The sequence below is a fragment of the Perognathus longimembris genome, chromosome 14 (genome assembly GCF_023159225.1).
Source record: "Perognathus longimembris pacificus isolate PPM17 chromosome 14, ASM2315922v1, whole genome shotgun sequence".
Taxonomy (NCBI): Eukaryota; Metazoa; Chordata; class Mammalia; order Rodentia; family Heteromyidae; genus Perognathus; species Perognathus longimembris.
In genome coordinates, this window is record NC_063174.1 from 13,020,674 (window position 1) to 13,048,544 (window position 27,871).

At 44.0% G+C, this 27,871-nt stretch overlaps 1 protein-coding gene across 1 annotated transcript; it reads left to right on the forward strand.

Annotated features, from left to right (window-relative positions):
* The first annotated feature begins 194 nt into the window (after positions 1 to 194).
* Positions 195 to 27,871, forward strand: LOC125362985 (melanoma inhibitory activity protein 2-like). Its single transcript, XM_048361985.1, is given in 6 exon segments — positions 195 to 201; positions 8,278 to 8,360; positions 12,827 to 13,928; positions 13,931 to 14,077; positions 27,291 to 27,488; positions 27,601 to 27,871. Coding segments are annotated over 6 exon segments (1,665 nt in total). The 3' UTR covers positions 27,729 to 27,871.

Sequence of the window (27,871 nt, forward strand, 5' to 3'; positions counted from 1 at the left end):
TGCTGGCCTGTGGCCAAGGTGATGCATGACCTGAGAGAAGGGGTGACCCCCACCCAGCCCTGCCTTATCTAGGGCAAGGGCAGGGGGGTATCGCCAGGTGGATTAGGTTGTGACCTCAGGGCAGAGGGAAGTAACTGCCTCCAGGTCTGCTGGTTACCCAGATAACTGGGTGGAGACTTAACCAGGTGAGGGACATGTCAGGTGAGGGACATCTTCATGGAGCCCTCCCAGGGCAGACCCTACATTAAGGGCTGGGAATATGGCCAAGTGGTAGAGTACTTGCCTCGTATACATGAAGCCCTCGGTTGGATTCCGCAGCACCACATATATAGGAAAAGCCACAGTGGCACTGTGGTTCAAGTGGTAGAGTGCTAGCCTTGAGCAAAAAGAAGCTGGGGACAGTACTCAGGCCCTGACTTCAAGCTCCCAGACTGGCAAAGAAACAAAAACAAAACCAAGAAAACCAAACATAAGGGGTGGACACGTGGCTTAGTGGTAGAGCGCTTGCCAAGCATGCATGAAACCTGGGTTCAATTCTTCAGTACTACATAAACAGAAAAGGCTGGAAGTGGTGCTACAGTGCTCGCCTTCAGAAAAAGCCTAGGACACTGCCCAGACCCTCAGTTCAGCCTCAGGACTGGAGAAACAAAACAAAAAAGCAAACTTAAACATATACCTTCCTTACCACCCAGCCATATCAAGACTATCTACCTAGAACATCACAAACCAGGATACTGTAAAGACACTTGTACATCCATGTTCATTGCTGTATTATGTACAGTAGCGCAGTTGTGGAAATAGCCCAGATGCCCAGCCAAAAAAAATGTGGTACTAGTATGGAATGGAATTTTGCACAGCCATTAGAAAGAGTCATATTATGTCATTTGCAGGGAAATGGATGGATCTAGAACAAATCATGTTAAGTGAGGTAAGCCAAGCTTAGAGAGACAAATGACAATGTTTTTCTCTAAACTATACCAGCTGGTAATATGGCCTCGTGGCAAGAGTGCTTGCCTCGTATACATGAAGCCCTGGGTTCGATTCCATATCAACACATATAAAGAAAATGGCCAGAAGTCATGCTGTAGCTCAAGTGGCAGATTGTTAGCCTTGAGCAAAAAGAACCCAGGGACAGTGCTCAGGCCAAGACCAAGCCTAGGACTGGCAAAAAAAAAAAAAACCAAGAACAAAAAAACAACAACAAAGACCTATTTGCTTCCTAAATATAGCAGAACATGATAAACTGCACAGGACTGTAGGCATTCACACACAGTCAGATCAAAGGAGGACACTCTTAAGGGAAAAACACAAAGGCACAGTGCATACGTGCCTCTGATCATATAAAATAATATTCACGTAAGTGAACTCCAGGAAATGGGAAAAAGTTTTCTCCTTGTACTATTTGTTCATTTAGAAAAATAAAACTAGGTCATATACTTTCTACCAAATAATGCTTAACATAACTTTGAGAACACATATGCATATATAATATTGCAGTTTATTGAATCCAAATATAAAATTGCAAAAGATAAAACTTCCTGTAGACATCACCTTTATAATAACAATCAAAACTACAAAAATATACAAAATATATATACAAATATACAAAAACTACATTTATTGTTTAAATGGAAGTACATGTAGCCTGGTACTGTTGATTAGGAAATTAAACAAGCCATTCAAGGCAGCATCTTAACACTCCATTAGTACATCTCTGGTTTGTGTTTATTGGGGTTTTTTTTGGCAAGTCCTGGGCCATGAACTCAGGGTCTGAGCACTGTCCCTGGCTTCTTTTTGCTCAAGGCTACCACTGTGCCTCTTGAGCCACAGCACCACTTCTGGCTTTTACTATTTATATGGTGCTGAGGAATCAGTCCCTGGGCTTCATGCATGCTAGGCAAGCACTCTACCGCTAAGCCACATTCCCAGCTCATGAGGACATTTTTGACACCTATTTCTAGCACAAGGCACATTTGACCTTTTCAGTTTTTCTTTTTTTTTTCAGACTTAACATTTCTGATGAACTAAAGATTGGCTTTTTCACCTCAGACCACGCCACTCAGACTGAGCGCAGTGAAATTTTGCCACTAAATGAATTGACTTCATCTACAGGAAAGTTGGTACAGGTAGAGTGGGGTTTATTTCTAAACATCTAAAATAATTATGGAGAATTGTCTACATTGTATCTTTGATCAACAGAACTGAACTTACCAAAAATATGCGCATCTGAATGACAGTATGTATTATAAAAATTATGAATATAAGCTATGATTTGTATTTGTCATATGCATGCCATGCTTTTATAGGTAACTTGCTTAATGTTCTTTATTCTCAGGACATCTGTGAGCATTTCTGACTTTGATATTTAAAAGATACAAGACATTTTTGTGTATAGTTCAATGAGGTAAGACAATGAAATACTGAATACTTGGGAAACCATCACACAGCTTTGTCAGAGCCTGACATTTTATCTTATTTCTTTTAGATGTATTTTTTATTGTAAAGGGATAAAAAGCCTTTCGTATGCATCAGAACATCAAGAGTTATTGTTAAAACAAAACAAACAAAAAAAAACAACCCCTAGGGACTGGGAATTTGGCCTAGTTGCAAGAGTGCTTGCCTCCTATCCGTGAAGCCCTGGGTTCGATTCCGCAGAAGTGGCGCTGTGGCTCAAGTGGCACAATGCTAGCCTATAGCAAAAAGAAGCCAGGGACAGTGCTCAGGCCCTGAGTCCAAGCCATAGGACTCGTAAAACAAAAAGAAAAGAAAACAAAAAACGAAGGTTAGGAACAGTAGTGGTTGACATATTCCTATCACCTGTAGGCATTGCTGTGCTCTGGTGAGAAAGGCATCCCCCTCTATGGCTTTTGCCACCCACATTTTACGACATCAGTCAATTCATAAAGCATCAAACCCATGTGAGGGACTTTCAAAAGCATCACGGTAAGGACAGAAACTACTACAGACTGTAGAAAATTGAACAGCTATTAGATGGTTGCTGGTTGGCACATGCCTGTAATTCCAGCTACTCCCGAGGCTGAGATCTGATGGATATTTATGTTTCTGCTACTGCTAACATCAATCTCACAATGAAGATAAATATGGGAAAAACTAGATTAAAACAATTTTTATGCCTGTGCTGGAGCTTGAATTCTGGGCCTGGAAACTGTCTTCAAGCTTTTTTGTTCAAGGCTAGAACTGTACCATTTGAAGCACACCTCTACTTCTGACGTTGTGGTAGTTAATTGGAGATGGGAGTCTCAAGACTTTTCTGCCTGAACTGGCTTCAAACAAAGATACTTAGATCTCAGCCTCCGGAGGAGCTAGGATTACAGGCATGAGCTACCAGCATTTGGCTTGTATCTTGTTTTTCTTTACTTTTTCCATACTTAAACCTTTGTTGTGCAGATTTTCTCTTATTGAGTTTATGGATAGGATTACAGGGATGTGCCACCAGCACCAGGTGTGGTCAAATTCTTTTTGCCCTTTTTTTTTGTTGTTGTTGCCAGTCCTGGGCCTTGGACTCAGCGGCTGAGCACTGTCCCTGGCTTCCTTTTGCTCAAGGCTAGCACTCTGCCACTTCAGAGCCACAGCGCCACTTCTGGCCATTTTCTGTATATGTGGTGCTGGGGAATCGAACCCAGGGCTTCTTGTATACGAGGCGAGCACTCTTGCCACTAGGCCATATCCCCAGCCCTTTTTGCCCATTTTTTAAAAACTTATGGTGCTGGGGATGGAATCCAGTAGCTCATGAATGTTAGGCAAGTGCTCTACCACAAAGCCTGACTTACACGTATTTTACAGAAGATAATAATTTAATGAAAAAGATTACTTAATGGAGTAAATGAATATGATCAAAGTACCTTGTATGTATATATAGGAGTATAACAAAACCTATTATTCATAATAAGTATTACTAATAATGATTATTATTTTGCCTGTCCTGGGGTTTGAACTCAAGGCCTGGGCACTGTCCCTGAACTTTTGCTCAAGCTTTTGCTTCTTTTGCTCAAGGCCAGCAGCACTCTACCACTTAAGCCACAGCGCCGCTTCTGGCATTTTCTGTTTATGTGGTGCTGAGGAATCGAACCCAGGCCTTCATGCATGCTAGGCAAGCACTCTACAGCTAAGCCACATTCCCAGCTCCAATAAAACCTCTTATTTTGTATAATTAGTATGCACTAATGAAAACAAAATAAAAGGATTCTTTGGGTTTTTTGGTATGAGACAGCATTTGGGTTTTACAGATGATACTAGGATTTTATTTATTCATAAGGCATGACTGAGTCTTGAAAGAAATCTGCTTATTTGTTCATTCATCCTTGTATTAATTCACAAAACTACTCAGTAACAAAATGTATTAAAGAATGTAACCTGAGCCCTGGAAAGGTAAAGCAAAATAATAAAGTTTTAGCATAAAAATACAAATCATGTTACTCTCTTTCATGAGACTTTTAGTTTTCTTTTTGGTGAGTCAAGGGGCTTGAACTCGGGGCCTGGGTGATGTTCCCGAGCTGTGTTTTGCTCAAGGCTAGTGCTCTGCTATTTTGAGCCACAGCACCATTTCCAGTTTTCTGGTGGTCAGTTGGAGATGAGTCCCATTGACTGTCCTGCCCAGGTGGGTTTGCACTTCGACCCTCAGATCTCAGCCTCCTGAGTAACTAGGATTACAGGCATGAGCCACCAGCGTCTGGCAGTATGGCTTCATTTTATGCTTCAACTTCCACTCCAACCTCACAGCCAGAAGGCACGGCCTGACTGATTCCTGCCTGTCTCCTACTGTATGTGCTCTCACTCTCCTCTGCCTTCACATTTCTTGAGCCTACCATCATCCTTCTGTGTCCATGGGGGTCTGATTCTAGGAGAATCCTCCTCCATGGGATTTATTTTATATACAAACCCCTTGTATCAAATGATATATTTGAATGTAATTTGCACACATCCTCCCATACACATTTGTGTGTGTGTGTGTGTGTGTGTGTGTGTGTGTGTGTGTGTGTGTGTGCCGGTACCTGGGCTTAAAATTGAGGGCCTTGTACTCTCACGAGGCCTTTTTGGTCATGGTTGGTGCTCTACTACTTGAGCCACCCCCTTCAGCCCTGCTTTTGGCTAATTATTTTGGGAATGGAATCTCCAGGACTTTTCTGTCTAGGCTGTCTTTGATTCATGATCCATTGGATGTGAGTCTACTCACTAGGCAGTACTACAGATGTGAGCCACTGGCGCCCAACCCCCTGAATAGTTTTGATTCAGTTGAGGAAGACTGTCTATGCAGAATCAGCTTCTACCTTAAGGAATATTTATTACTATCTTTTGCTCTGCATTTATGTGCTTTATTTTTTCTTAAAATCTGTAGTAATGAAGACGCTTCAGGCAATGACATGTGACATCTTTCATATTAATTCTTCTCTGCAGGGGATATTCTATCTCTCCACTACCTATCTGAAGTCAAATGCCACTCTCCAGAGATGTCTTCCCTGCCAACCATATCTAGACATTTTCTCCATAACGACATATCACTTTCCAAACTTCTCTTGCTCAGTTGTTTGCCTGTTCTTGTCTGTCTACCTTCTGTAGCATGCAAGGTCCAGGAGAGCAGGAACTTTGTCCCATTCACTCTTGTATCTCCAGTCGCTTCAGGAGTGCCTGATACATCTCAGGCATTTGGCAGTCCCTGTTCTGTTTCTGGGAGAGAGCAAGTAAACTTATTGGTTCAAAGTTGCTGTTCAACAAACATTCCTTGCTTTTCTTTTTCTTTTTTTTTTTTTTTTTTTGGCCAGTCCTGGGCCTTGGACTCAGGGCCTGAGCACTGTCCCTGGCTTCTTCCCGCTCAAGGCTAGCACTCTGCCACTTGAGCCACAGCGCCGCTTCTGGCCGTTTTCTGTGTATGTGGTGCTGGGGAATCGAACCTAGGGCCTCGTGTATCCGAGACAGGCACTCTTGCCACTAGGCTATATCCCCAGCCCTCCTTGCTTTTCTTACCTCTTGAAGAAATGTGGGCACATTTGTAGCAATAGCTAATATTTCCAGGATGGTGGGTGTTTCGTTTTGATTCACATCTTTCTTAGGCTAATCAAAAGATGAATTTAAAGTTTGCTCTCGATTCCCAGTACCAATGAAATAACTAAGGTTTGGTGGATTCTCATTGCTCTTAATTTAGAACATTACTTATTAGTTGAATTTAGCCATAAAGTATTTAATATTGAACACAAAACAAAAAAGCGAAACAACATTAATTACTAATTTTTTCATCATTTATTTTTTTGTGCCAGTTCTGAGTCTTGAACTCAGGATGCTGTCTTTGAGGTTTCTTGCTCAGGCTGGCACTCTACCACTTGAGCCACCACTCCATTTCTGGCCTATTGGTTATTATTTGGAGTTAAGACTCCTATGGACTTTCCTCCCCAGGGTGGCTTTGATTCATAATGCTCATGTCTCAGCTTCCTGAGTAGCTAGGATTATAGGCATGAGCCACCAGTGGTCACTACTAAATATTCTTATTTAAATATTGGCTATAATAATATAAAGTATAAGAGTAATCTTGTGGCAGATCTTGTATAGCTGATCCTTATGTAAATGTCTTGACAACATAGCTTTATAGTTGGTGAGAGTATGTGTGTGTATGTTTTGTACAACTGTGTATTGGGCTGTTACAAGCTAATTAACTTTCAGACGCATGTTCTATCATTCTTTTGGATGATGTAAAAAGTCTTATGTTGGTCAGAGTCTTAAAAAAATAAACCGACCAGGCACCTGTGGTTCATGTTTTTAATGCAAGCTACTCAGGAGGCTGAGATCTGAAAATTGAGGATTGATGCCAGCTTGGGCAGTAAAGTCTGTGAGACTCTTAACTTCAGTTAACCTCCAAAAAGCCTGAAGTGGAACAGTGGCTCGAGTGGTAGAGTGCTAGTATTAAGCACAAAAGCCCAGGGGCAGCACTTAGTCCCTGAGTTCAAGTCCCACAATGGTACATGTACACAAAAATAAACTTGCAAGTAAATAAATATATTTTCTTTAGGACATCTTGAAAAGGTCCTGGGCTGGGGATATGGCCTAGTGGCAAGAGTGCCTGCCTCATATACATGAAGCCCTGGGTTCAATTCCCCAGCACCACATATACAGAAAATGGCCAGAAGTGGTGCTGTGGTTCAAGTGGCAGAGTGCTAGCCTTGAGCAAAAAAGAAGCCAGGGACAGTGCTCAGGCCCTGAGTCCAAGCCCCAGGACTGGCCAAAGGGGAAAAAAAGAAAAGGTCCTGGGGCCAGGAATGTGCTTTTGTGGTAGAGTACTTGTCTAGTATGCACGAGGCCATGGGTTCAATTCCCTGGTACCACATAATTAAAAAGTAAATAACATTAATAATTAAAAAAACAAAAAGAAAGAAAGAAAATGTGCTACCTTGTGTATGCTCAGTCTCTAGGTATTTGTCCCCTAGCCACTGGCACCCGTATCTCCCCCAAACACCCATTAGATTACAAGCATTTCTATTGGACTTTGATCCTTTTAAAGTGAGAGCAAAATTCAAGTGTGTGTGTGATACTTTACATTCTGACGTTTAGGGTTTTTTTGTCTGTTTGTTTTTTTGGCGAGTGCTGGGCCTTGGACTCAGGTGTCAGTGCTGTCCCTGGCTTCTTTTTGCTCAAGGCTAGCACTGTGCCACTTGAGCCACAGCGCCACTCCTGGCCATTTGATGTATATGTGGTGCTGCGGAATTGACCCCAGGACCTCATGTATAAGAGGTGAGCACTCTTGCCACTAGGCCATATCCCCAGCCCACATTCCATAGTTTAATTTAAAATTGTGTCATTTTATAGTTTAGCTCATTGTGCCCTTAAATTATTGTTTTTTTATAAATAATAAAAGCATGTTCCTACCCATGTTTGTTCTTTTGTTTTGCTGCTTTTCTTTTCTATCTTTTTTTTTTCTTTCTTTTTGGGGCTAGAACTCAAGGCCCAGGCACGGTCACTGAGTCTCTGAGCTCTTGAGCTACCTCTTCAGCTTTTTCTGGGAAGTTTTATAGGAGGTGAAAGTCTCACGGACTTTCCTGCATGGACTGGCTTCAAACTATGATCCTCAGATCTCAGCCTCCTCAGTAGCTAGGATTACAGGCATGAGCCACAAGTTACTGGACTCACTTTCTTTACATGGCAATTGATTGCCAATTAATGTTTTGTGACTTGATATAGATGAAAGTTATCATCACAGGGATAAATTGAGCTTAGTAGTTATTGTTTAATCAGTCTTCTTTGATAATCTCATTTCTTTGTTTTGATATAAAGGAAAAGACTTTGGATTTTTCCCCAGAGATGCAGTCCAGGAACAAGAGGTGTTCATACATGAAGAAGCTGAAATATCAGCTAAAGTGAGTCAACTCATTCTCAGCTGTGAACTAAATGGAACTTTCTTGACTAAGTGTCCATTGATTGTGTACCATGTACAATTGATGTATAAAATAGTTGGCCTGAGGACTTTTTTCATTTTTGAAATGTTTTAAAGATGAAAATTATAAAATTTTAAATTGTTATTATAAAGGTGATGTACAAAGGGGTTACAGTTATGTAAGTCAGGTGAGTACATTTCTTTTTGGACAGTGGACGACTTGTTCTTGGAATAATTTATGTGACTAAGATGGTAAGATGGAACTGATTACAGTTAAGGATTTTACTTTTTGAACAATTAACAGACAGTTGAATGGATACTAGGATGGACTGAGTTCAAGCCTGACTCAACGACTCACTGTACAAGTGGCACTATGTGCCTTAATTTTGCCATCTGTAAAATGGAAATGATGGCTGTAATATAGTGTCACTTCAAATTTACTGAGGAAAACATGAGTATACGAAAAGTACATAGAGTTGCACTTAGTAAGCACTATGTGAGTGTCAGGTATAATTACGAACACCATTGTCCTACTAGGATTGAAGTTTATTCCTACAACACTCCCTAGATCTCATGTTTATATATCCTTTATAGGGCCTGAATTCAGGTTCTTGTGCTTTTGCTTGGCTTTTTCTGCTCAACGTCAGTGCTCTATCACTTGAGCCATACCTCCACTTCTGGCTTTTTGCTGTGTAATTGGAAATAAAAGTCTCAGTGATTGGTCTGCCTCAATTGACTTTGAACTATGATTCTCAGCTTTCATCCCCTTGAGAAACCAGGACCAGTGTCTGGCTGGAGTTTTTTTGTTATTGTTTTTGCCAGTCCTGGGGCTTGAACTCAGGGCCTGAGCACGTCCCTGGCTTCTTTTTGCTCAAGGCAACCACTGTACCACTTGAGCCACAGCACCACTTCCAGCTTTTTCTATGTATGTGGTACTGAGGAATCGAACCCAAGGCTTCATGTATACGAGGTGAGCACTTTACCACTAGGCCATAATCCCAGTCCCTGGCTGGAGTTTCATAATCTTAATAATGTTAAACTTGATATTAAGAACAGGAATTAAAAAACAACTGACTTATGAGCTAGAGGAATAGTTCCTCTAGCAGGGAGCTATTTAACTCCCTTGAATGAAACTTTTGGTCCCACTGGAAAAAAAAAGGTAACTTTTTAATGTATACACTTGTATGGAGCCAAGCTCAGAGAGACAAATGGCATATGTTTTCTCTCATATTGAGAAGGTAGACCTAGATATGATAAATTATACAGGACTGTAGGCATTCACACGCAGTGAGACCAAATGGGAGAGGAATACAAAGGGGCAATACCTATGTGCATCTCATCATACAAAATAATATTTATCAAAATGAACTCTAAGAGATGGAAACAAGAGGTTTTGTTCTTTTGCTTTCTTTTCTTTTTTGGTATTGTTCATTTATCTGTTTTGGAGGAGGGGAGGAGGGTACAGAAATCATGGGACAAAGAATCAACAAATGCAGCAGTGATACTCACTAGACACGTTGTTGACAATGAGCTATTCAACTTGTGGGTGAGGATGGGAGGGAAAAACTGGGAGAGAGTGAGGGAAAGGGTGGCATTGTCCAAAAAGAAATGTACTCAATACCTGACTTATGTGACTGTAACTCCTCTGTATATCAGCTGTATAACAACTCTAAAAAAACGTGATCAGGGGCTGGGGATATAGCCTAGTGGCAAGAGTGCCTGCCTCGGATACACGAGGCCCTAGGTTCGATTCCCCAGCACCACATATACAGAAAACGGCCAGAAGCGGCGCTGTGGCTCAAGTGGCAGAGTGCTAGCCTTGAACGGGAAGAAGCCAGGGCCAGTGCTCAGGCCCTGAGTCCAAGGCCCAGGACTGGCAAAAAAAAAAAACAAAAAAAAAACGTGATCAGTCAGTTGAATTCAGATTCCACGTTAAGCCAATTGACCACAAATGACCTCAGCATGAAGTGAGCTTATTTAGTTAAGTTCAATTATCTATTGTCTGGCTCTTCCCAACACAAACTTTGGGATCAACTACCAGCTGTCTGTTTCCTGTAGAATAACTGGTCCTCTCAGTTCTGTCTCTATAATATACCTGTAGGTAAACTGTCTTCTCGAATGGTAGCCCGAGTCCCACTGATTATAATACTGCAATAGACTGCCAACTGCTCTGCTTGCTTAAAATTTGCCATCTTTCAAGCCATTCTCCAAAAGCAGTGGATCTTGGAAAAACAAAACCAAAAAAATTCAGGCCATTAAATCGCTTCTTGGCTTTTCCCCTGGACCTGGTGCAATGCCCTTCATCCTTCTGGCCTCCCAGGTCTGGATCAGCTTCCCCTGCTCGTGCTTCTTTCGCTCCCGGCCGCTGCCTCAGAACCATCTCCCTTTTTCACCAGACCAACTGGCCTTTGCACTCTCTTTCTTCTTCCTGTTAGAACGCTTTCTCTGCATTCTTCACTTCCCTAGGCTTTTTTTCCCCTTCTTCAGGTTGTGGGGCTTGCACTCATGGCTTGGGTGCTGCCCCTGAGCTTGTTTGCTCAAGGCTAGCATACTACCGCTTTGAGTCACAGTGCCACTTTCAGTGTTTGAGTGGTTAATTGGAGATAAGAGTCACATGGGTACTTTTCTGCCAGGGTTGGCTTTGAACTGCGATCCTTAGAGCTCAGCCTCCTTTTGTTTTTTTTTGCTTTTGTTTGGAGACAGAGTCACTCTATATAGGACACAGGCCTCGAAGTCATGATTCTTGTGTCCCCATCTTCCAAGTGCTGGAATTATAGGCATGCATTACCATTCTTGGATTCCTTCCTTTCTTTCTTTTCTTTTTTTTTCCAGTTCTGGGGCTTGGACTCAGGGCCTGAGCACTGTCCCTGGTTTCTTTTTGCTCAAGGCTAGCACTCTACCACTTGAGCCACAGCGTCACTTCTGGCTTTTTCTGTGTATGTGGTGCTGAGGAGTCGAACCCAGGGCTTCATGCATGCAAGGCAAGCACTCTACCGCTAAACCACATTCCCAGCCTCCTGGTTCTTTCTTTTTTAAAATTTATTTTTATTTTTCAACTTTTATTGTAACGTGTTGTAGAAAGGGGTTGCAGTTATACAAGAAAGGCAATGAGGACATTTCTTATCCAACACTGTTACCCCCTCTCTTGTTTTTCTCTGTCTTTCTCTGCCCCCCACCTGTCTCTCCTCCTCCTTTCTTATCCCTTAGTCCACAGCTTCGATATTATTCTCTCTCAGGAAATGTTAGGCATAATAAGTTATTTATTTGCCTGGATGAGGTGATGTTTAATATCAGTATTAAAATTCACTAAATTTGTCCCAAAATCACTAAATTTGTCCTCGAATCACTAAATTAGATACAGTAATTACATGCAGTTTTTTTTTTTTCTGTGCTAATTCCTCCATAGAGCTGCAGGAAAAAAAAGTATGCTGAGTTTTCAAACCAAATGTATGTTTGTTTTTTTTTTGTTTTTTTTTTTTGCCAGTCCTGGAGCTTAGACTCTGGGCCTGAGCACTGTCCCTGGCTTCTTTTTGCTCAAGGCTAGCACACTGCCACTTGAGCCACAGCGCCACTTCTGGCCATTTTCTGTATATGTGGTGCTGGGGAATCGAACCCAGGGCCTCATGTATATGACGCAGGCACTCTTGCCACTAGGCCATATCCCCAGCCCCTCAAACCAAATGTAAAGACATATATGTGTGTGTGTGTGTGTGTGTGTGTGTGTGTGTGTGTGTGTATGATATATATGTAAAAAAAAATATATATATATATATATCATATGGCTCAGATCTTGCAGCACTTGCCTAGCAAGCACAAAGACCTGAGTTCAAGGCTCAGTATTGCTAAAAAAAAAAAATTAACAGTTAAAAAAAGCAAAAAATAATACCCATAGAAAGTCCTCCGTGATGGTTCTAAAGGAATTACTGATGATCATGAACCTGCTTATATAATAGCAGGATGCATTCATTCCCTCTGGTATTTCTGGTATTCCCCTGGCATTTCTCTTTAGGTCCCACTTCCTAACACTGTTGCTTTGGGGGTTGAATTTCCAGTACAGCCATGGGAGGACCACATGCAGATCATAATCCATGAGTCCACTCAGAATACTCGTAGGAAGTGCAAGGTTATATGAACACGTATGTCTGGCCATCAGCGTTTATGTACAAGATCAAAGCATTGATACTCTCTGATTCTGAGCTATGTAATAATAAGTCATACACAAAAGGATGTTTATCATTACGTTTCTACATTCACTCCTAGAATTCAATTCTAATATGTATTTGTAATATGTATTTCAGTTGTAAATGTATTTAAGATGAGACGATCTGGTTTCAGCTTTTGTTCTGTGGCTGAGCTGGTTGTGTCATCTTAAGAAAATCATTGTCATCCACTTTGAATGGTTTGGGGAGAAACCATGGTTGAGTACATTTATGTTTTTTTTTCTTTCAGGAATCTGACTTTCTTTGTCTTCATGGAGAGAGCTATATATTTGAAAGTGAAGATAGTGAGTTAAACAGCGGCAATGGTGAAAAAATGTATTCATATAAAGAAGATGGAGACCAAAAATATAGTACATTTGCAAGTGGTTTCCTAAGACAGTCTGGATTTTATGAAACTTCTGCAAGTACTGTACTTCCAGACCAATTTGTAGCATCAGAGGCTCCTGGAAAAATCCCAAGTGCCAGTGAGCCAAGAGATTGGGAAGAAGTGGCAGCTGGAAGGGGGCAGGACCAGATTGCAGAAGTGGAAGGTGTCGTGACCTCCTCCACCCTGCCTGAAGGAAGAGAACAGTTTGGACTGGGAGAAGAACAAATTGAAGACAAGGCTTTTGAACCAGTTATTGAATCTGTACATGAAAACTCTTTTCAAAGTAGAAAATTAGCAGTGGAAGATGGAAACGATCTGGAGGAATCACACAATGCTGAGTCCCAAACAGAACATGCCTCAGAACCTGAATGCGAATTGGATTCAGAGCCACCCCATCTCGTTTCAGTGACACAGGAAGACTCAGAACAAGCTGCAGAGCTAGAGCACACTCTCAAATCTCAAGCCACTGGCTGGTTTGGTGGTGGATTTACAAGTTATTTAGGTTTTGGAGAGGAGAGTACAGAACTTGAGTTATTGTCCAAAGAAAGCCATCCACTACTCCAAGATATTCCTGATGCTAAATCATCAGAGGAAGATGCCACTGTTCCATGGACAGAAATAACAACAGAGAAAGAGGACACAATCATGAACGACAGCTCCACTCAAAAGTCAAGTTGGTTTGATTTTGGTTTTGGCATGCTAGGCTTTGTATATGCTGATGAAGAGAAAATGATAACAGATGATGGACAAAACAGTGATAGTGGGCTAGATAAACACAAACATCCTCCAGCCAGTGATTCTGAGCCTGATAAAGAACAGGAAATAAACATAATCAAAGTGATGGAAGCAGAAGATCAAGTAGACAAGGAAGGAGTCTTAGAGGAAACAGATGATTCTGATGACACACTATATTTGAAGAAAATCTTACATAATTTTGATAACCCCTGGAGGTTCCAGAACACTCCAGAGAAGCAGAATTGCCATATTCAAATCAGATACTGGATGAAAATAATAAAGGTAAAAATGATGGAATGCAAGAGTCTTCAATTGAAAATCATGCCACAGATGACACGGAAGAATCCATGCTACTGAGAAGCAGTCACCGTTGGTCAGGTTGGTATGAAAAGATTTAGAATTTATTTGTTGACATAATGAAAACATTTGAAAATTATTATTCTAAAGGTGACATGCAGAGGAGTTAAAGTTATATGTCCCATGAAGATTCCATTTCTTTTGGGGCACTGTCACCCCTTCCTTCCCTCCCAGTTTTCCCCTCCCACCCACATAGTTCATTTTCAACACATGAGAAAAGTTGAGAAATTCCACATTTCCTAAACTCTCCTTAGCCCATAACAACCATCGTTCTATCAGTTTCTAGTTGGCTCTGGAACATAAATTGTAATTTTATTTTGTGAGCCCATACTGGGACTTGATTAGCTTTTTTATTTAAGGCTTGGTAATCTACCGCTGAGCTATAGCTCCACTTCTGGCTTTTTTGGCGATTAATTGAAGATGAGGGTCAGGTCCAGGTTAGTTTTAACCATGATTGTGTGTGTGTGTGTGTGTGTGTGTGTGTGTGTGTGTGACAGAGAGAGAGAGAGAGAGAGAGAGAGAGAGAGAGAGAGAGTGTCTTGCTGTGTAGTCCAAGCTGGCCTCAAAGTTGAGATATGATTCCCACTTGAGTCTTCCAATGCTGGATTGTAGGTATGTATCGCCATACATTGCCTCTCAAAATTTTTAATTTGAGGCTTGCATTTATGCTTTACTTTTCATATGGAGCACTACAATAACAAGGCTTTTAAGTATACAAGGTAGTAGGGATTTCAAGCAAGACTAAGGTAAAAGGTTTTCAGCTTTCCTCAAGTCTCTTAGTTCTGAGATTTTTACCAGAAGGCGGTAGAAGAAAGTGAACATCAGAGGACACTTCTATTTCTAAATGTCCAGGAAATTTAGCAACTTTGGATTCAACACATGTGGATCAGACATGCACAGTGGTGCACAGCTGGAATGCCAGCAATTGGGAAGCAAGAGGATCATGAGTTCTAAAACAGCTTGGATTACAATGCAAAAGTCTTAACTAAAACCCAAACAACCCAGGCATTGGAAGCTCACCCCATAATCTTAGCCACTCAGGAGGCTGGGCGAAGCCAGTCCAAGCAGGTTAAAGTCAGTGAGGTCCATCAAAAAGCCAGATATGGTGCTGTGGCTTAAGTAGTGGAGGGTCAAGTATCCCGAGTAAAGAAGCTAAGAAACAGACCAGAACGAATAATAAATAAGTAAAAACAAAACAAAATGAAACAAAAACAGCCGCTCTGATCCACATCCAAATAAAAAGAGAAAAACACTAGGATTGTAAACTGTGTGGAACTTTTACTTGGCTTCTGCACATCTCCATACTGAGGTGTCTATGATGGATAGATGTGAAATTTAGCAAATATTGACTAATAATACAGCAACAATTGGGCTGTAGAATGACAGCAAATGTTTCATAAGAGGCCAAGAACAGTGCAAACTCTGAAGGAAACCCATTTCCATTAGAACCAGCCTGGAAAAGAGTCAGTCCATTCGGGGCTGCCCCGCTAACCGAGGGCTACGTGATTTGTCAGGGAGACGAGAGATCCGGACTCTCACACTTGCAGTCTCCATTTGAAGTTTTGTTTTCGGTTTTCCGCCGAAGCCGCGCCGCGAAAGCCTGTCTTGGTCTTGTCTCCCTGTTGTTCGTCTTGTTTGTCCTAGGACTCTGTGTATTTGAAATCATGGGTCAAACTGTCACTACTCCCTTAAGTTTAACTTTACAGCACTGGTCGGAGGTCCGGAAGGTCGCTGGTAACCTTTCAGTAGAAGTCCACAAACAGCCTTGGGTTACTTTTTGTTCCTCGGAATGGCCCACCTATAACGTGGGCTGGCCGAGAGACGGGACCTTTAATGTTGAACTTATTTTACAGATAAAAGCAAGAGTCATGACTCCTGGCCCACATGGGCACCCTGACCAGGTACCCTACATCCTCACCTGGGAAGCCCTTACGACTAGCCCACCTCCTTGGGCTAGGCCGTTTGTACTGCCTCCTCTTTCTCGCCCTCTTACCCCTTCCGCCCCTCCTCCCCTACCCCCATCCCAGTCATCCCTCTACCCTGCTGTGACCCGGCCCTCTCCAACCTCTAAAGACCCCAAGGCCACCGCCCCTAGGGTTCTACCCCCTGGAGATGATCTCCTGATGGACTTATTATCTGATGACCCCCAGCCTCCCCCATACCCTAATGAGGCTGCTCCTAGGGAGATCGCGCAACTGTCAGACCCCTCCCCTATCGCCACAAGGGCAAGGGGAAGAAGGGAAGCTGCTCAGCCACCTGCTGACTCCACTTCTCAAGCCTTTCCCCTCAGAACAGGGACCGCCGGGCAGCTCCAATACTGGCCATTCTCGGCCTCAGACCTGTATAACTGGAAAAATAACAACCCTCCTTTCTCCAAAGACCCTGCCATGTTAACTGCCCTGATCGAATCTATACTTGTTACTCATCAACCTACTTGGGATGACTGTCAGCAGCTCCTGCAGGCTCTCCTAACTACTGAAGAAAGACAGAGGGTCCTCTTGGAGGCACGAAAAAATGTCCGCGGGGCGGATGGGCGGCCGACTCAATTACCAAATGAAATTAATGCAGCCTTTCCTCTAGAGAGACCAAACTGGGACTTCGCCACCGTGGAAGGTAGGAACCACCTACTCCTTTATCGCCAGTTGCTCATAGCGGGTCTCCATGGGGCAGCCAGACGCCCCACCAATTTGGCACAGGTTAAACAGGTTATTCAGGGATCAGAAGAGACTCCTTCTGCCTTTCTAGAAAGACTAAAGGAAGCGTATCGTATATACACTCCTTATGATCCTGAAGACCCAGGGCAAGCCACTAATGTTTCCATGTCCTTCATTTGGCAAGCCGCCCCGGATATCAGAAGGAAGTTGGAGAGGCTAGAAAACCTCAGGGAGAGTTCTTTACAGGACTTACTTAAAGAGGCAGAAAAGATATTCAATAAAAGAGAGACGAGGGAAGAGAGGGACGAGAGGCTTAAGAAAGAGGCAGAGGAACGTGATCGAAAGAAAAGCAAGGAATTTAGTAGGCTGATGGCCACTCTAGTCGCAGGACAGAGACAGGACAGACAGGAGGGAGAACGAAGGGGGCCACGTGTGGATAAGGACCAATGTGCTTATTGTAAAGAAAGAGGACATTGGGCCAGAGATTGCCCAAAGAACCCCAGAGGATCACGGCAGCCACGACCTAAAACCTCCCTCCTAACATTGGACGACTAGGGGGGTCGGGGCCAGGAGCCCCCCCCTGAGCCCAGGATAACCCTAGATGTTGGGGGGCAGCCAGTCACCTTCCTAGTTGATACAGGAGCCCAGCACTCTGTCCTGAACCAGAACCCTGGACCCTTGAGTGACAAGTCGGCATGGGTTCAGGGAGCCACCGGAGGACGGCGATATCGATGGACCACCGATCGCAAAGTACACCTGGCAACCGGTAAGGTGACCCACTCCTTTCTCCATGTACCTGACTGTCCATACCCTCTGCTGGGGAGAGATTTGCTCCAAAAATTAAAGGCACAAATACATTTTGAAGAGTCTGGGGTGCGTATAATGGGCCCCAAAAATCAACCCTTATACGTATTAACCTTAAGTTTGGAAGAGGAGTACCGGCTTCATGAGGAAGCCAGAGGCCCTGATTTTCCCATAAACTCAGAATGGATGACTGATTTCCCTCAAGCTTGGGCAGAAACAGGGGGCATGGGATTGGCCAGGCAGCAAGCCCCACTGATTATATCCTTAAAAGCCAACGCCACCCCTGTCTCAATTAAACAATACCCAATGTCGCAAGAAGCAAAAGCAGGGATCAAGCCCCACATAAAAAGACTCCTGGATCAAGGAATCTTAAAACCTTGCCAGTCCCCGTGGAATACTCCTTTGCTTCCCGTCAAAAAGCCAGGGAAGGGAGACTACAGGCCAGTCCAGGACCTGAGAGAAGTCAACAAGCGGGTGGAGGATATACATCCCACAGTGCCCAACCCATATAATCTGCTAAGTGGGCTCTCGCCAGCCTATTGCTGGTATACGGTTTTGGACTTAAAAGATGCCTTCTTTTGCCTGAGACTCCACCCCGATAGCCAGCCTGTCTTTGCTTTTGAGTGGAAGGACCCTGATCTGGGGATCTCAGGACAGTTGACCTGGACCAGGCTCCCCCAGGGGTTCAAAAATAGCCCCACCCTGTTTGATGAAGCCCTACACCGGGACTTGGCAGACTTCCGGGTCCAACATCCAGCCCTGATGCTACTCCAATATGTTGATGACCTCCTGCTAGCTGCCACGTCAGAGCTAGAGTGCAAAGAGGGAACTAGAGACCTGTTATGCACTCTTGGGACCCTGGGGTACCGAGCCTCCGCCGAAAAGGCTCAGATTTGTCAACAGCAGGTGACCTATTTGGGCTACCTGATAAAGGAAGGAAAGAGATGGCTGACTGATGCCAGAAAAGAGACGGTCATGAGAATGCCCGAGCCCCAAAACCCTCGGCAGTTAAGAGAGTTTCTGGGAACAGCCGGGTTCTGCAGATTATGGATCCCTGGTTTTGCAGAATTGGCCAGTCCCCTGTACCCGCTCACTAAACAGGGCACTTTGTTTACTTGGGGAGAGGAGCAACGAGAGGCCTTCCAAAACATCAAAAAGGCCCTCTTGACTGCACCAGCACTTGGGCTCCCGGACTTGACTAAACCCTTCGACCTATACGTGGCCGAAAACCAGGGGCATGCCAAAGGTGTGTTGACTCAAAAACTGGGACCCTGGAGACGCCCTGTGGCCTACCTCTCCAAGAAACTGGACCCGGTGGCCTCAGGATGGCCCCCTTGCCTCAGGATGGTGGCCGCCATCGCTGTCCTGACCAAGGACGCTGGCAAACTGACCCTCGGGCAGCCCCTAACCATCCTAGCTCCTCATGCCGTGGAGGCACTTATCAAACAGCCCCCGGACCGTTGGCTTTCCAACGCCCGAATGACTCATTACCAGGCCATGCTTTTGGACACGGACCGTGTCCGGTTTGGGCCTGTTATGGCAATAAATCCTGCCACCCTACTCCCATCACCGGATGAGGAAGCGGTTCCCCACGACTGTCTTGAGATCCTGGCAGAAACGCACGGAACCAGGCCTGACCTGACTGATCAACCTCTCCAAGATGCTGACTTCACCTGGTACACTGATGGGAGTAGCTTCTTGCAGGACGGGGAACGGAGAGCAGGAGCAGCTGTTACTTCTGAGACTAAGGTAATTTGGGCGGAAGCCCTTCCTCCTGGGACTTCAGCTCAGCGTGCAGAGCTGATTGCTCTTACACAAGCACTCAAAATGGCACAAGGTAAAAAGCTCAATGTCTTTACTGACAGTCGGTATGCTTTTGCTACAGCCCATATTCATGGGGAGATATATAGGAGGCGGGGACTGTTAACCTCTGAAGGAAAAGAAATTAAAAACAAAAAAGAAATTCTGGCCCTGTTAACGGCATTGTTCCTGCCTCATAAACTCAGTATCATACACTGTCCTGGGCACCAAAAAGGGGATAGCTCCACCGCCAGAGGCAACCGGCTGGCTGATGAGACCGCCCGGTGGGTGGCATTGGAACCAGTCTCTGCTAATATGTGCTTACAGCATAACCCTAATAAAGAAAGAGGTGGCCCAGGCCCATTCATCTACACCCCAGAGGATGAGGAACTTCTGATAAATTTAGGAGCCCAACAAGACATGGAGAGGGGGATATGGACTCTCAGAAATAAGACTGTCCTTCCAAGGACCTTTGCCCACCAAGTGATAGAGCAGTTACACCGACTGACACACCTGAGTCCTAAAAAGATAAAAGCCCTCCTCGATCGGGAGGAGGAGTTCTATTATTTTCTAGAAAAAGAAGACATCCTGCAAGAAATCTACAACAAGTGCCGTGCTTGCGCCATGGTAAATGCTGGGAAGATAAAACAGGGACTGGGAAAAATCCGGATGAGAGGACATCGCCCTGGAGTTCATTGGGAAGTCGATTTCACCGAAGTTAAGCCTGGACTGTATGGATACCAATACCTATTAGTGTTTGTCGATACCTTTTCTGGTTGGGTAGAAGCATTCCCCACCAAAAATGAGACTGCCAAGATTGTAGCCAAAAAACTGTTGGAGGAAATTTTTCCCAGGTATGGTATGCCTAAGGTGCTAGGGTCCGATAATGGGCCGGCCTTCGTCTCCCGGGTAAGTCAGATGGTGGCCAAGCTATTGGGGATTGATTGGAAACTGCATTGTTCATATAGACCCCAAAGTTCAGGTCAGGTAGAGAGAATGAATAGAACTATTAAGGAGACTCTAACTAAATTCACGCTTGCAACTGGCTCAAAGGATTGGGTGCTCCTACTCCCCCTTGCTCTCTACCGGGCCCGGAATACTCCGGGGCCCCATGGGCTCACCCCATTCGAAATCCTTTACGGGGCACCCCCTCCCTCTGTTAATTTTTATGACTCTGACATTTCCACTCAGGCTAATAGCCAAAATCTTCAAGCCCACTTACAGGCCCTGCAAGCCGTCCAGAGAGAGATCTGGGAGCCGCTTGCCGCCGCCTACAAGGAGCAGTTGGATAGACCTGTGGTGCCGCATCAGTTCCAGATCGGAGACTCCGTGTGGGTCCGGCGACATCAGACTAAAAACCTGGAACCTCGCTGGAAGGGCCCCTACATTGTGCTCCTGACTACCCCGACTGCCTTAAAAGTGGACGGAATAGCGACGTGGATCCACGCGTCTCATGTCAAAGCAGCCCCCGGTGGAGGATCAGATCAAAGATGGCGAGCCCAGCGTACCCAAAACCCACTAAAGATAAGACTGGTCAAAGGGGGGCCTTCCTCATAGTTCTTTTTGGGGTCATCACCTTAGGAGGAGCAAGCCCTTACCAAATCCTTAATGTGACTTGGACCTTAATTAACCTTAACTCAGGGGAGGAGTTTACTTTGGCTCAAGGAAAACATGCCTTAAATACCTGGTTTCCCCGGTTAACCTTTGACATGTGTGAGGTAGCAGGAGAAAAGTGGAAAAAGCAATGGCTGCCCCAATGCGGAGGAGATACTTGGTATACATGCCCCGAGGAAGGGCGAGGAGAGGAATGTGGAGGGGCAGGGGATTTCTTCTGCGCCTCCTGGGATTGTGTAACCTCCATGCCCTTGCCCTTGTGGGCAGGGTGGAAATCAAAGAAAAGAGATCTGGTTAGATTCTATAAAGGAAGCAGGTCAAGATCCCAAGTTCAAGTGAGTTTCACCCCAGAGGGCGAAAAGGCTTCTGGTTGGGAAAAGGGAAAAACATGGGGCCTCCGAATATACAACCCTACCAAGTATGACCCTGGAATATTACTGACCCTCCAGCAACGAGTCCGGCCACTAATCTCACACTCAGTAGGCCCAAACCGTGTCTTGGTAGAACAAAAACCCCCTTCTGAATTAATCCTTTCCCCCAGGGTAACCCCGTACTCTTCCCTAGCTGCACTTGCGAGCCCAGCTCCACCCCCTCTCCCAGGAACAGGGGATAGACTAATAAATCTGGTCACGGGTTCCTTTTCAGTCCTTAATGCCACTCATCCTGATAGGACCCAAGAATGTTGGTTATGCTTAGCTCCACAGCCTCCTTTCTATGAGGGAGTAGCCGTAACGGGCGAATACACTGCCTATAGCATCCCTCCGCCTCAATGTACTGATCTCCCTCAGCGTGGATTAACTTTGGCTGAGATATCAGGACAAGGACTCTGTATAGGAAAGATTCCCCCAGTTCATCAGAACCTCTGCAACGACTCTCGTTCACCCCAGACAGGAAACTATTATCTAGTGCCCCCAAATGGGACTTACTGGGCCTGCAACTCTGGACTGACCCCCTGTGTCTATGTTAGTATATTTAACACAACTTCAGATTTCTGTGTTACCATTGAACTATGGCCTAGAGTCACATACCATAGCCCCGAGTATGTATATAGTCACTTTGAGAGTCAAAACCGCTTCAGGAGAGAGCCTGTCTCCATAACTTTAGCCCTGTTACTAGGAGGACTCACAGTTGGAGGCATTACCGCCGGGATAGCCACCGGCTCCACTGCCTTAATAGCTACAGGACAGTTCCACCAACTCCAAGCGGCGATGAATACTGACATCAAAGCCCTGGAGGAATCCGTGAGTGCCTTGGAAAAATCTTTAACTTCCTTGTCTGAAGTAGTTTTACAAAATAGAAGAGGGCTAGACATTTTGTTCTTAAAAAGTGGAGGCTTATGTGCTGCCCTTAAAGAAGAATGCTGTTTCTATGCCGACCACACAGGCCTAGTTAGAGACAGTATGGCAAAGCTTAGAGAAAGGCTCAAGCAAAGACAACAACTATTCGAGTCTGGACAAGAGTGGTTTGAGGGATGGTTCAATAGGTCCCCCTGGTTTACAACCCTAATCTCCACCTTGTTGGGACCCCTCATCATTATTCTACTAATTCTGCTTTTTGGCCCTTGCATTCTCAATAGGCTAGTACAATTCATAAAGGATAGGATATCTGTTACACATGCCCTAGTGCTTACTCAACAATACCACCAATTAAGGCAGTATGAGCCTGAGACCGCCCGAACAACAGCTCTCCCAGTTGAATAAAAGATTTTATTCAGTTCAAAGAAAAAGGGGGAAATGAAAGCCCCCCAGCAAGCACATGTAAAGCCATCTTGCAATAAGCTGACATTTTGACAAAACTCAGGGCTAGGCAGGGCAGATAACCACCCCCAAGGCTAGGCAGGGCAGATAACCACCCCCAAAGCTAGGCAGGTCAGATAACCACCCCCAAGGCTAGGCAGGGCAGGTAACCGCCCTCAAGGCTAGGCAGGGCAGGTAACCGCCCTCAAGCTAGGCAGGACAGATAACCACTCTCAGGGCTAGGCAGACAACCACCCATAATTACTGGAAAAACCGCAAATTCCCTTAAGGAAAGGACCAATTAGAACCCTGTAACTATGCTTCTTGCTTCTGTAAACCGCTTCTGCAAACCCCTTAAAAACCCCCCACAAATCGAGCCTCGGGGCGCCATCTCCCTGCGAGGACTTGGACGCCCGGGTACCCGCAACCCTCAATAAACCTCTTGCTGTTGCATCCATCGCGTGTCTCGCTGATCCTTGGAAAGGGGTCTCCCTAGGAAAAGACCACCCAAAACTCGGGGGTCTTTCACCAGTTGATTTTCTGAACTGGCCAGAACTGCGTATCACACCTTACCATTCCCCCAAATGTGAACTCTGCATTTCACCAACATCCTCCCTCTTCCAGCATGTGGACATTTAGATTCCAATCCTTTTCCAGATGAGAAAGGTGGATGACAACAAACAGCAGAGATTATTAAAGGCTAGTTGAAAGGAGATTCTCATGTTCCAAAGTTTTGACATTCTAAAGGAATGTTTGGTTTTCACATTCAGTCTGGAAACAAAACAAAACAAAATCTGGTTTGATTAGTCAATTCAAAACCAAGCTGACTCTGAGATCTGAGGATTGCAATTTGAAGCCAGTCAAGTCAGCCCTGGCAAACAAATCTGAGAGACTCTTATCTCCAGTTAATAGGTAAAATGCTGCAAGTAGAGCACTAACTGGAAAGAACACATTTTGGACTTACTTTGTGTCATTGTTTTACACAACCCAGTCTCGTTAATTAGTAACTAACACGGTGTCCTCTAAAATATATGACATCTGTTAGTGTAAGTGATCAGAATTCCTCTAAATCAGATCAGACACCATTTTTTTGGGGGGGTGGCTGGATAGGGTTAGTTATGATGTTTGAATTCAGGGCTTAAACACTGCCCCTGAGCTTTTTCTTTTTTTTCCCCCAGTCCTAGGGCTTGAACTCAAGGCCTGAGCACTATTCCTGGCTTCTTTTTTTTCTCAAGGCTAGCACTCTACCTCTTGAGCCACAGCACCACTACTGGCTTTTTCCGTTTAAGTGGTGCTGAGGAATGAGGGCTTCATGCATGCTGGGCGACCAGTCTACTGCTAAGCCACATTCCCAGCCCCTGAGCTTGATTTTTAGCTCAAGGCCAGCACTCTGCCACTGTGATCCACAGTACCACTTTGTTGTTGCTTTTTTTTTTTTTTTTTTTGCCAGTCCTAGGCTTGGACTCAGCACTGTCCCTGGCTTCTTTTCTCAAGGCTAGCACTCTGCCACTTGAGCCATAGCGCCACTTCTGGCCATTTTCTATATATGTTGTGCTGGGGAATCGAACCCAGGGCTTCATGTGTACGAGGCAAGCACTCTTGACACTAAGCCATATCCCCAACCCCTGCTTTTTGTTTTTGGTGGTTAAATGGAGGTAAAAGTCTCATGGGCTTTCCTGCCTGAACTGCTTTGAAACCCAGTCCTCAAATTTCAGCCTCCTGAGTAGCTAGGATTACAGCTATGAGCCACCAGTGCCCAGGGTTGGGTTTTTTTTCTTTTCTTTTCTTTTCTTTTTTTTTCTGCTCTGGCCCTGTGCACTGTCCCTGAGCTTTTGTGCTCAAGGCCAGCACACTACCAGTTGAGCCACAGCTCTACTTCTGGCTTCTTTTTTGTTTTTGTAGTTCAGTGGAGTTAAGAATCTCATGGACTTTCCTGCCAGGCTGGGTTTGATCTCAGCCTTCTCTTGAGGCAAGCACTCTACCACTAGGCCATATTCCCAGCCCATCAGCCTTCTCTTGAGTAGTTAAGATTACAAGCACAAGCCCCAGGTGCTCAGGTGGTTCTCTCCTTCCCTCCCTTCCCCTCCCTTCCCCTCCCCTCCTCCTTCCTTCCTCTCATCCATCTTTCTTTCTTTCTTTCCCTCTCTCCCTCCCTCCTTTACTTCCAGCCTTCTTTCCTTTTGTTCTATACTGGACTCCAATTGGGTATCTGATGCTTGCTTTCTTCACTCATTGGCTGGCCACTATGACCTGAGGCATGCCCCCCACCCCCACTGTCTCTTTTAATGTATTTTCTCAATGGTGTGATTTGATAGAGTAAATAATGATATAATAAATGGACATGGCATGAACAGGGAAGCCAAGGCTTGAATGTGAAATTAGTGAACCTGTAAGACAACAGAAAAAGGAAAATGCATGACGCTTGATTGGCGCCTTTTCATTACCATGTTTAGGATGTTTCAAACATCCTAAAGAGACAGGCGCCTTCCTGTGCCAATAGCATATAAAGTTTCTTCAGTAGTGGAGTGAATCTTCTACCTCTGTAGCAATCCCGTGAGACTTTGGAGTGATAATTGTTTTTATATTCTCTAGTGCAAGAGGCAGACATGCATGCTACAGGGGACTAGCTTTTGGAACCTGGAGATTAACTGCTGTAAGTTCTAGGATTGCTTTTCTTTGTCAAACTTTGTAATACAAAACTTTCCTGCCTGAGCTGGCTGGGCATGGGGATCCTCGGATCTCAGCCTCTTGAATAGCTAGGATTGCAGGCACAATCCACTGGCACTCAGCTTATTTTTGAGACAGGGTCCTGTAATGTAGCCTAGGCTGGTTTTCAATACACAACCCTCTTGCCTCATCCTCAGGATTGATGGGATTACTGTTGTGCACCACCATCTCCAGTTTATTATTTTTATTTAAATCATGGTTTTTAAGATTAAAAAGTGAAAAATTGAATACAATGGAGTTTTTTTTTCCCCATCTTGCTCAAGGCTAGCACCCTACCACTTGAGCCACAGTGTCAATTCTGGCTTTTTCTGTTTATGTGGTACTGAGGAATTGAACCCAGGGCTTCATGCATGCTACGCTTTCTGTTTATGTGGTCCTGAGGAATTGAACCCAGGGCTTCATGCATGTTACGCAAGCACTCTACCACTAAGCTACCTCCTCAGCAATTGTACATCTTTTATAATTCTTTCTTGGCCAAGGAATAAAGGCGAGGCTAGGTTGTAGGTTGAATAAAGGTCCCTCCATGGTGCCAGGGTCTGGACTTTGCATGGTGTGATTCTGTATACTCTGTGTGGAAAATGACCTATGGAACCTGTGGGTAATGATAGGAGAGGTAACTGGGGGAAAGCCAAAGAAGGGGTGACATTGTCCCAAATAAGAAATTACCTGACTTATGAAATGGCAACCCCTCTGTACAAAATGTTAATAACAATAAAATTACAAACACACACACACACACACACACACACACACACACACACACGCGCGCGCGACTTTGCAGATGTGCTTAAGGATCCTGAGCTCAAGAGATGTAGGCTACAAATGTAGGAGGCTTCTAGAAAAGGCAAGGATAGGCAAAATATTTTCCTTTAGAGTTCCAGTAGGAATGTGGTCCGGTACATTTGGATTTCTATGTGCACACTTGTAATATATATATATATATATATATATATATACACACATATATACATACACACACACACACACACACATATATTTCTACAAACCATGCCAGCAAGCTTGTGGTAATTTATTGCACCACAACAGAAACAAATGCTGGCTACCCTTAAGCTGTTGTGCATTCTTCCTCACAGAGGAAGACAAAAGTTCAAGAACGACCTCTGAGAAAAATAAAGGGATGCCCATATAAAGCAAGTATTTTCACAAAGACATATCTGTTGAACCTGGGTAACTGCAGTCGAAATCAGGACACGGGGGATGCAAGGCGAGTGAACCAATGCATACTTTATTCCAAGAGGGCCAGGGTTTAAATAGGGTTAGAAACCAATTTTACAATTACAGGGTAAAAGATCAATACAGCATGACATTTGTCTCAAATACAAAAGTGGAGGAAATTTCCTACTGTGAGGGCAGGAACTTGGTACAAATGCCTTTCTAATTACAGGAGGTAGTGACTACAAAGATTATTGATATCAAAACAAGGAACTGTATACAACCGAGGTAGAACTATAATTATCTCCTAGCTACTATCTCCTTAAGGCTAGATAACATCAATCTTGACTTCTCCAAATACTTGTGAAATAACAGTGAGGAGACTTTCCTGTTTACAGTGAGAATCTAGTGAGGAGACTTTCCTGTTTACAGAGAGAATCTAACACTAAAGGCAGCTGGTCTAGCAAGTCTCCTCAGGGAGACTTGCTAAGTAGGGGGAAAAAGGAGATTCTCACAACAACTGGTGGCTTCCTTTGGCCCACAAACACCAGAAACTCCTTACTGGGAATGTGTTCCCAAGGGCCTATTAGTGTGCTAATGAGGTATCAGAGTAACCGTGCCGGGGCTAAATTTTTCCACTGGTTGGAGACTTTAATTCTCCAACACATATCTATCTATCTATCTATCTATCTATTTATATTTATTTATTTACTATCTCTGAAATAGACTTACCTGAGAGAATACCTGAAAAAACACATGGCCAAACCTCATCTTGTAAAAATGCTGAACAACTAACATCATTGGGAGACCTTGAAGTGTCTGAGCAGGGGGAAACAGATACATCTGTGGAAAACTTTATCCAAAGCAGCCAGGTGGCTTCCCTTGATAATGCTTTATCTTTGCAAAACCACATTCTCCAGAAAGGTAATAATGAGGTATTCCTTCTCCAATTCACCACTTAAGGAAGAAATGCACTCAAATTTACATAGCAAACTTTAACTTACTGTTTTTTTTTCTTTTTTTGGTTAATCAACAGATGATGTTACAGGGTTTCGGGTTCTGAAGTACTTATTTCAAATTGACATTTACAATTTCATGAATTCTGCATTTTCATCAGTTATCATGTTGCTAGAAAGGGTAAGCTGGCTTTACAATTTTGTTTAGCAATAATTTTACTTGTTTTATTAAGTAGAAGAGTGATTTCAACATATGCTTGTGTAGATTTATCCTATATAAACTTCTTACAATATTGGTTTCTCTTTGAAATCTTACATGCACACAGTTTCTTTCTTTCTCTTTCTTTCTGT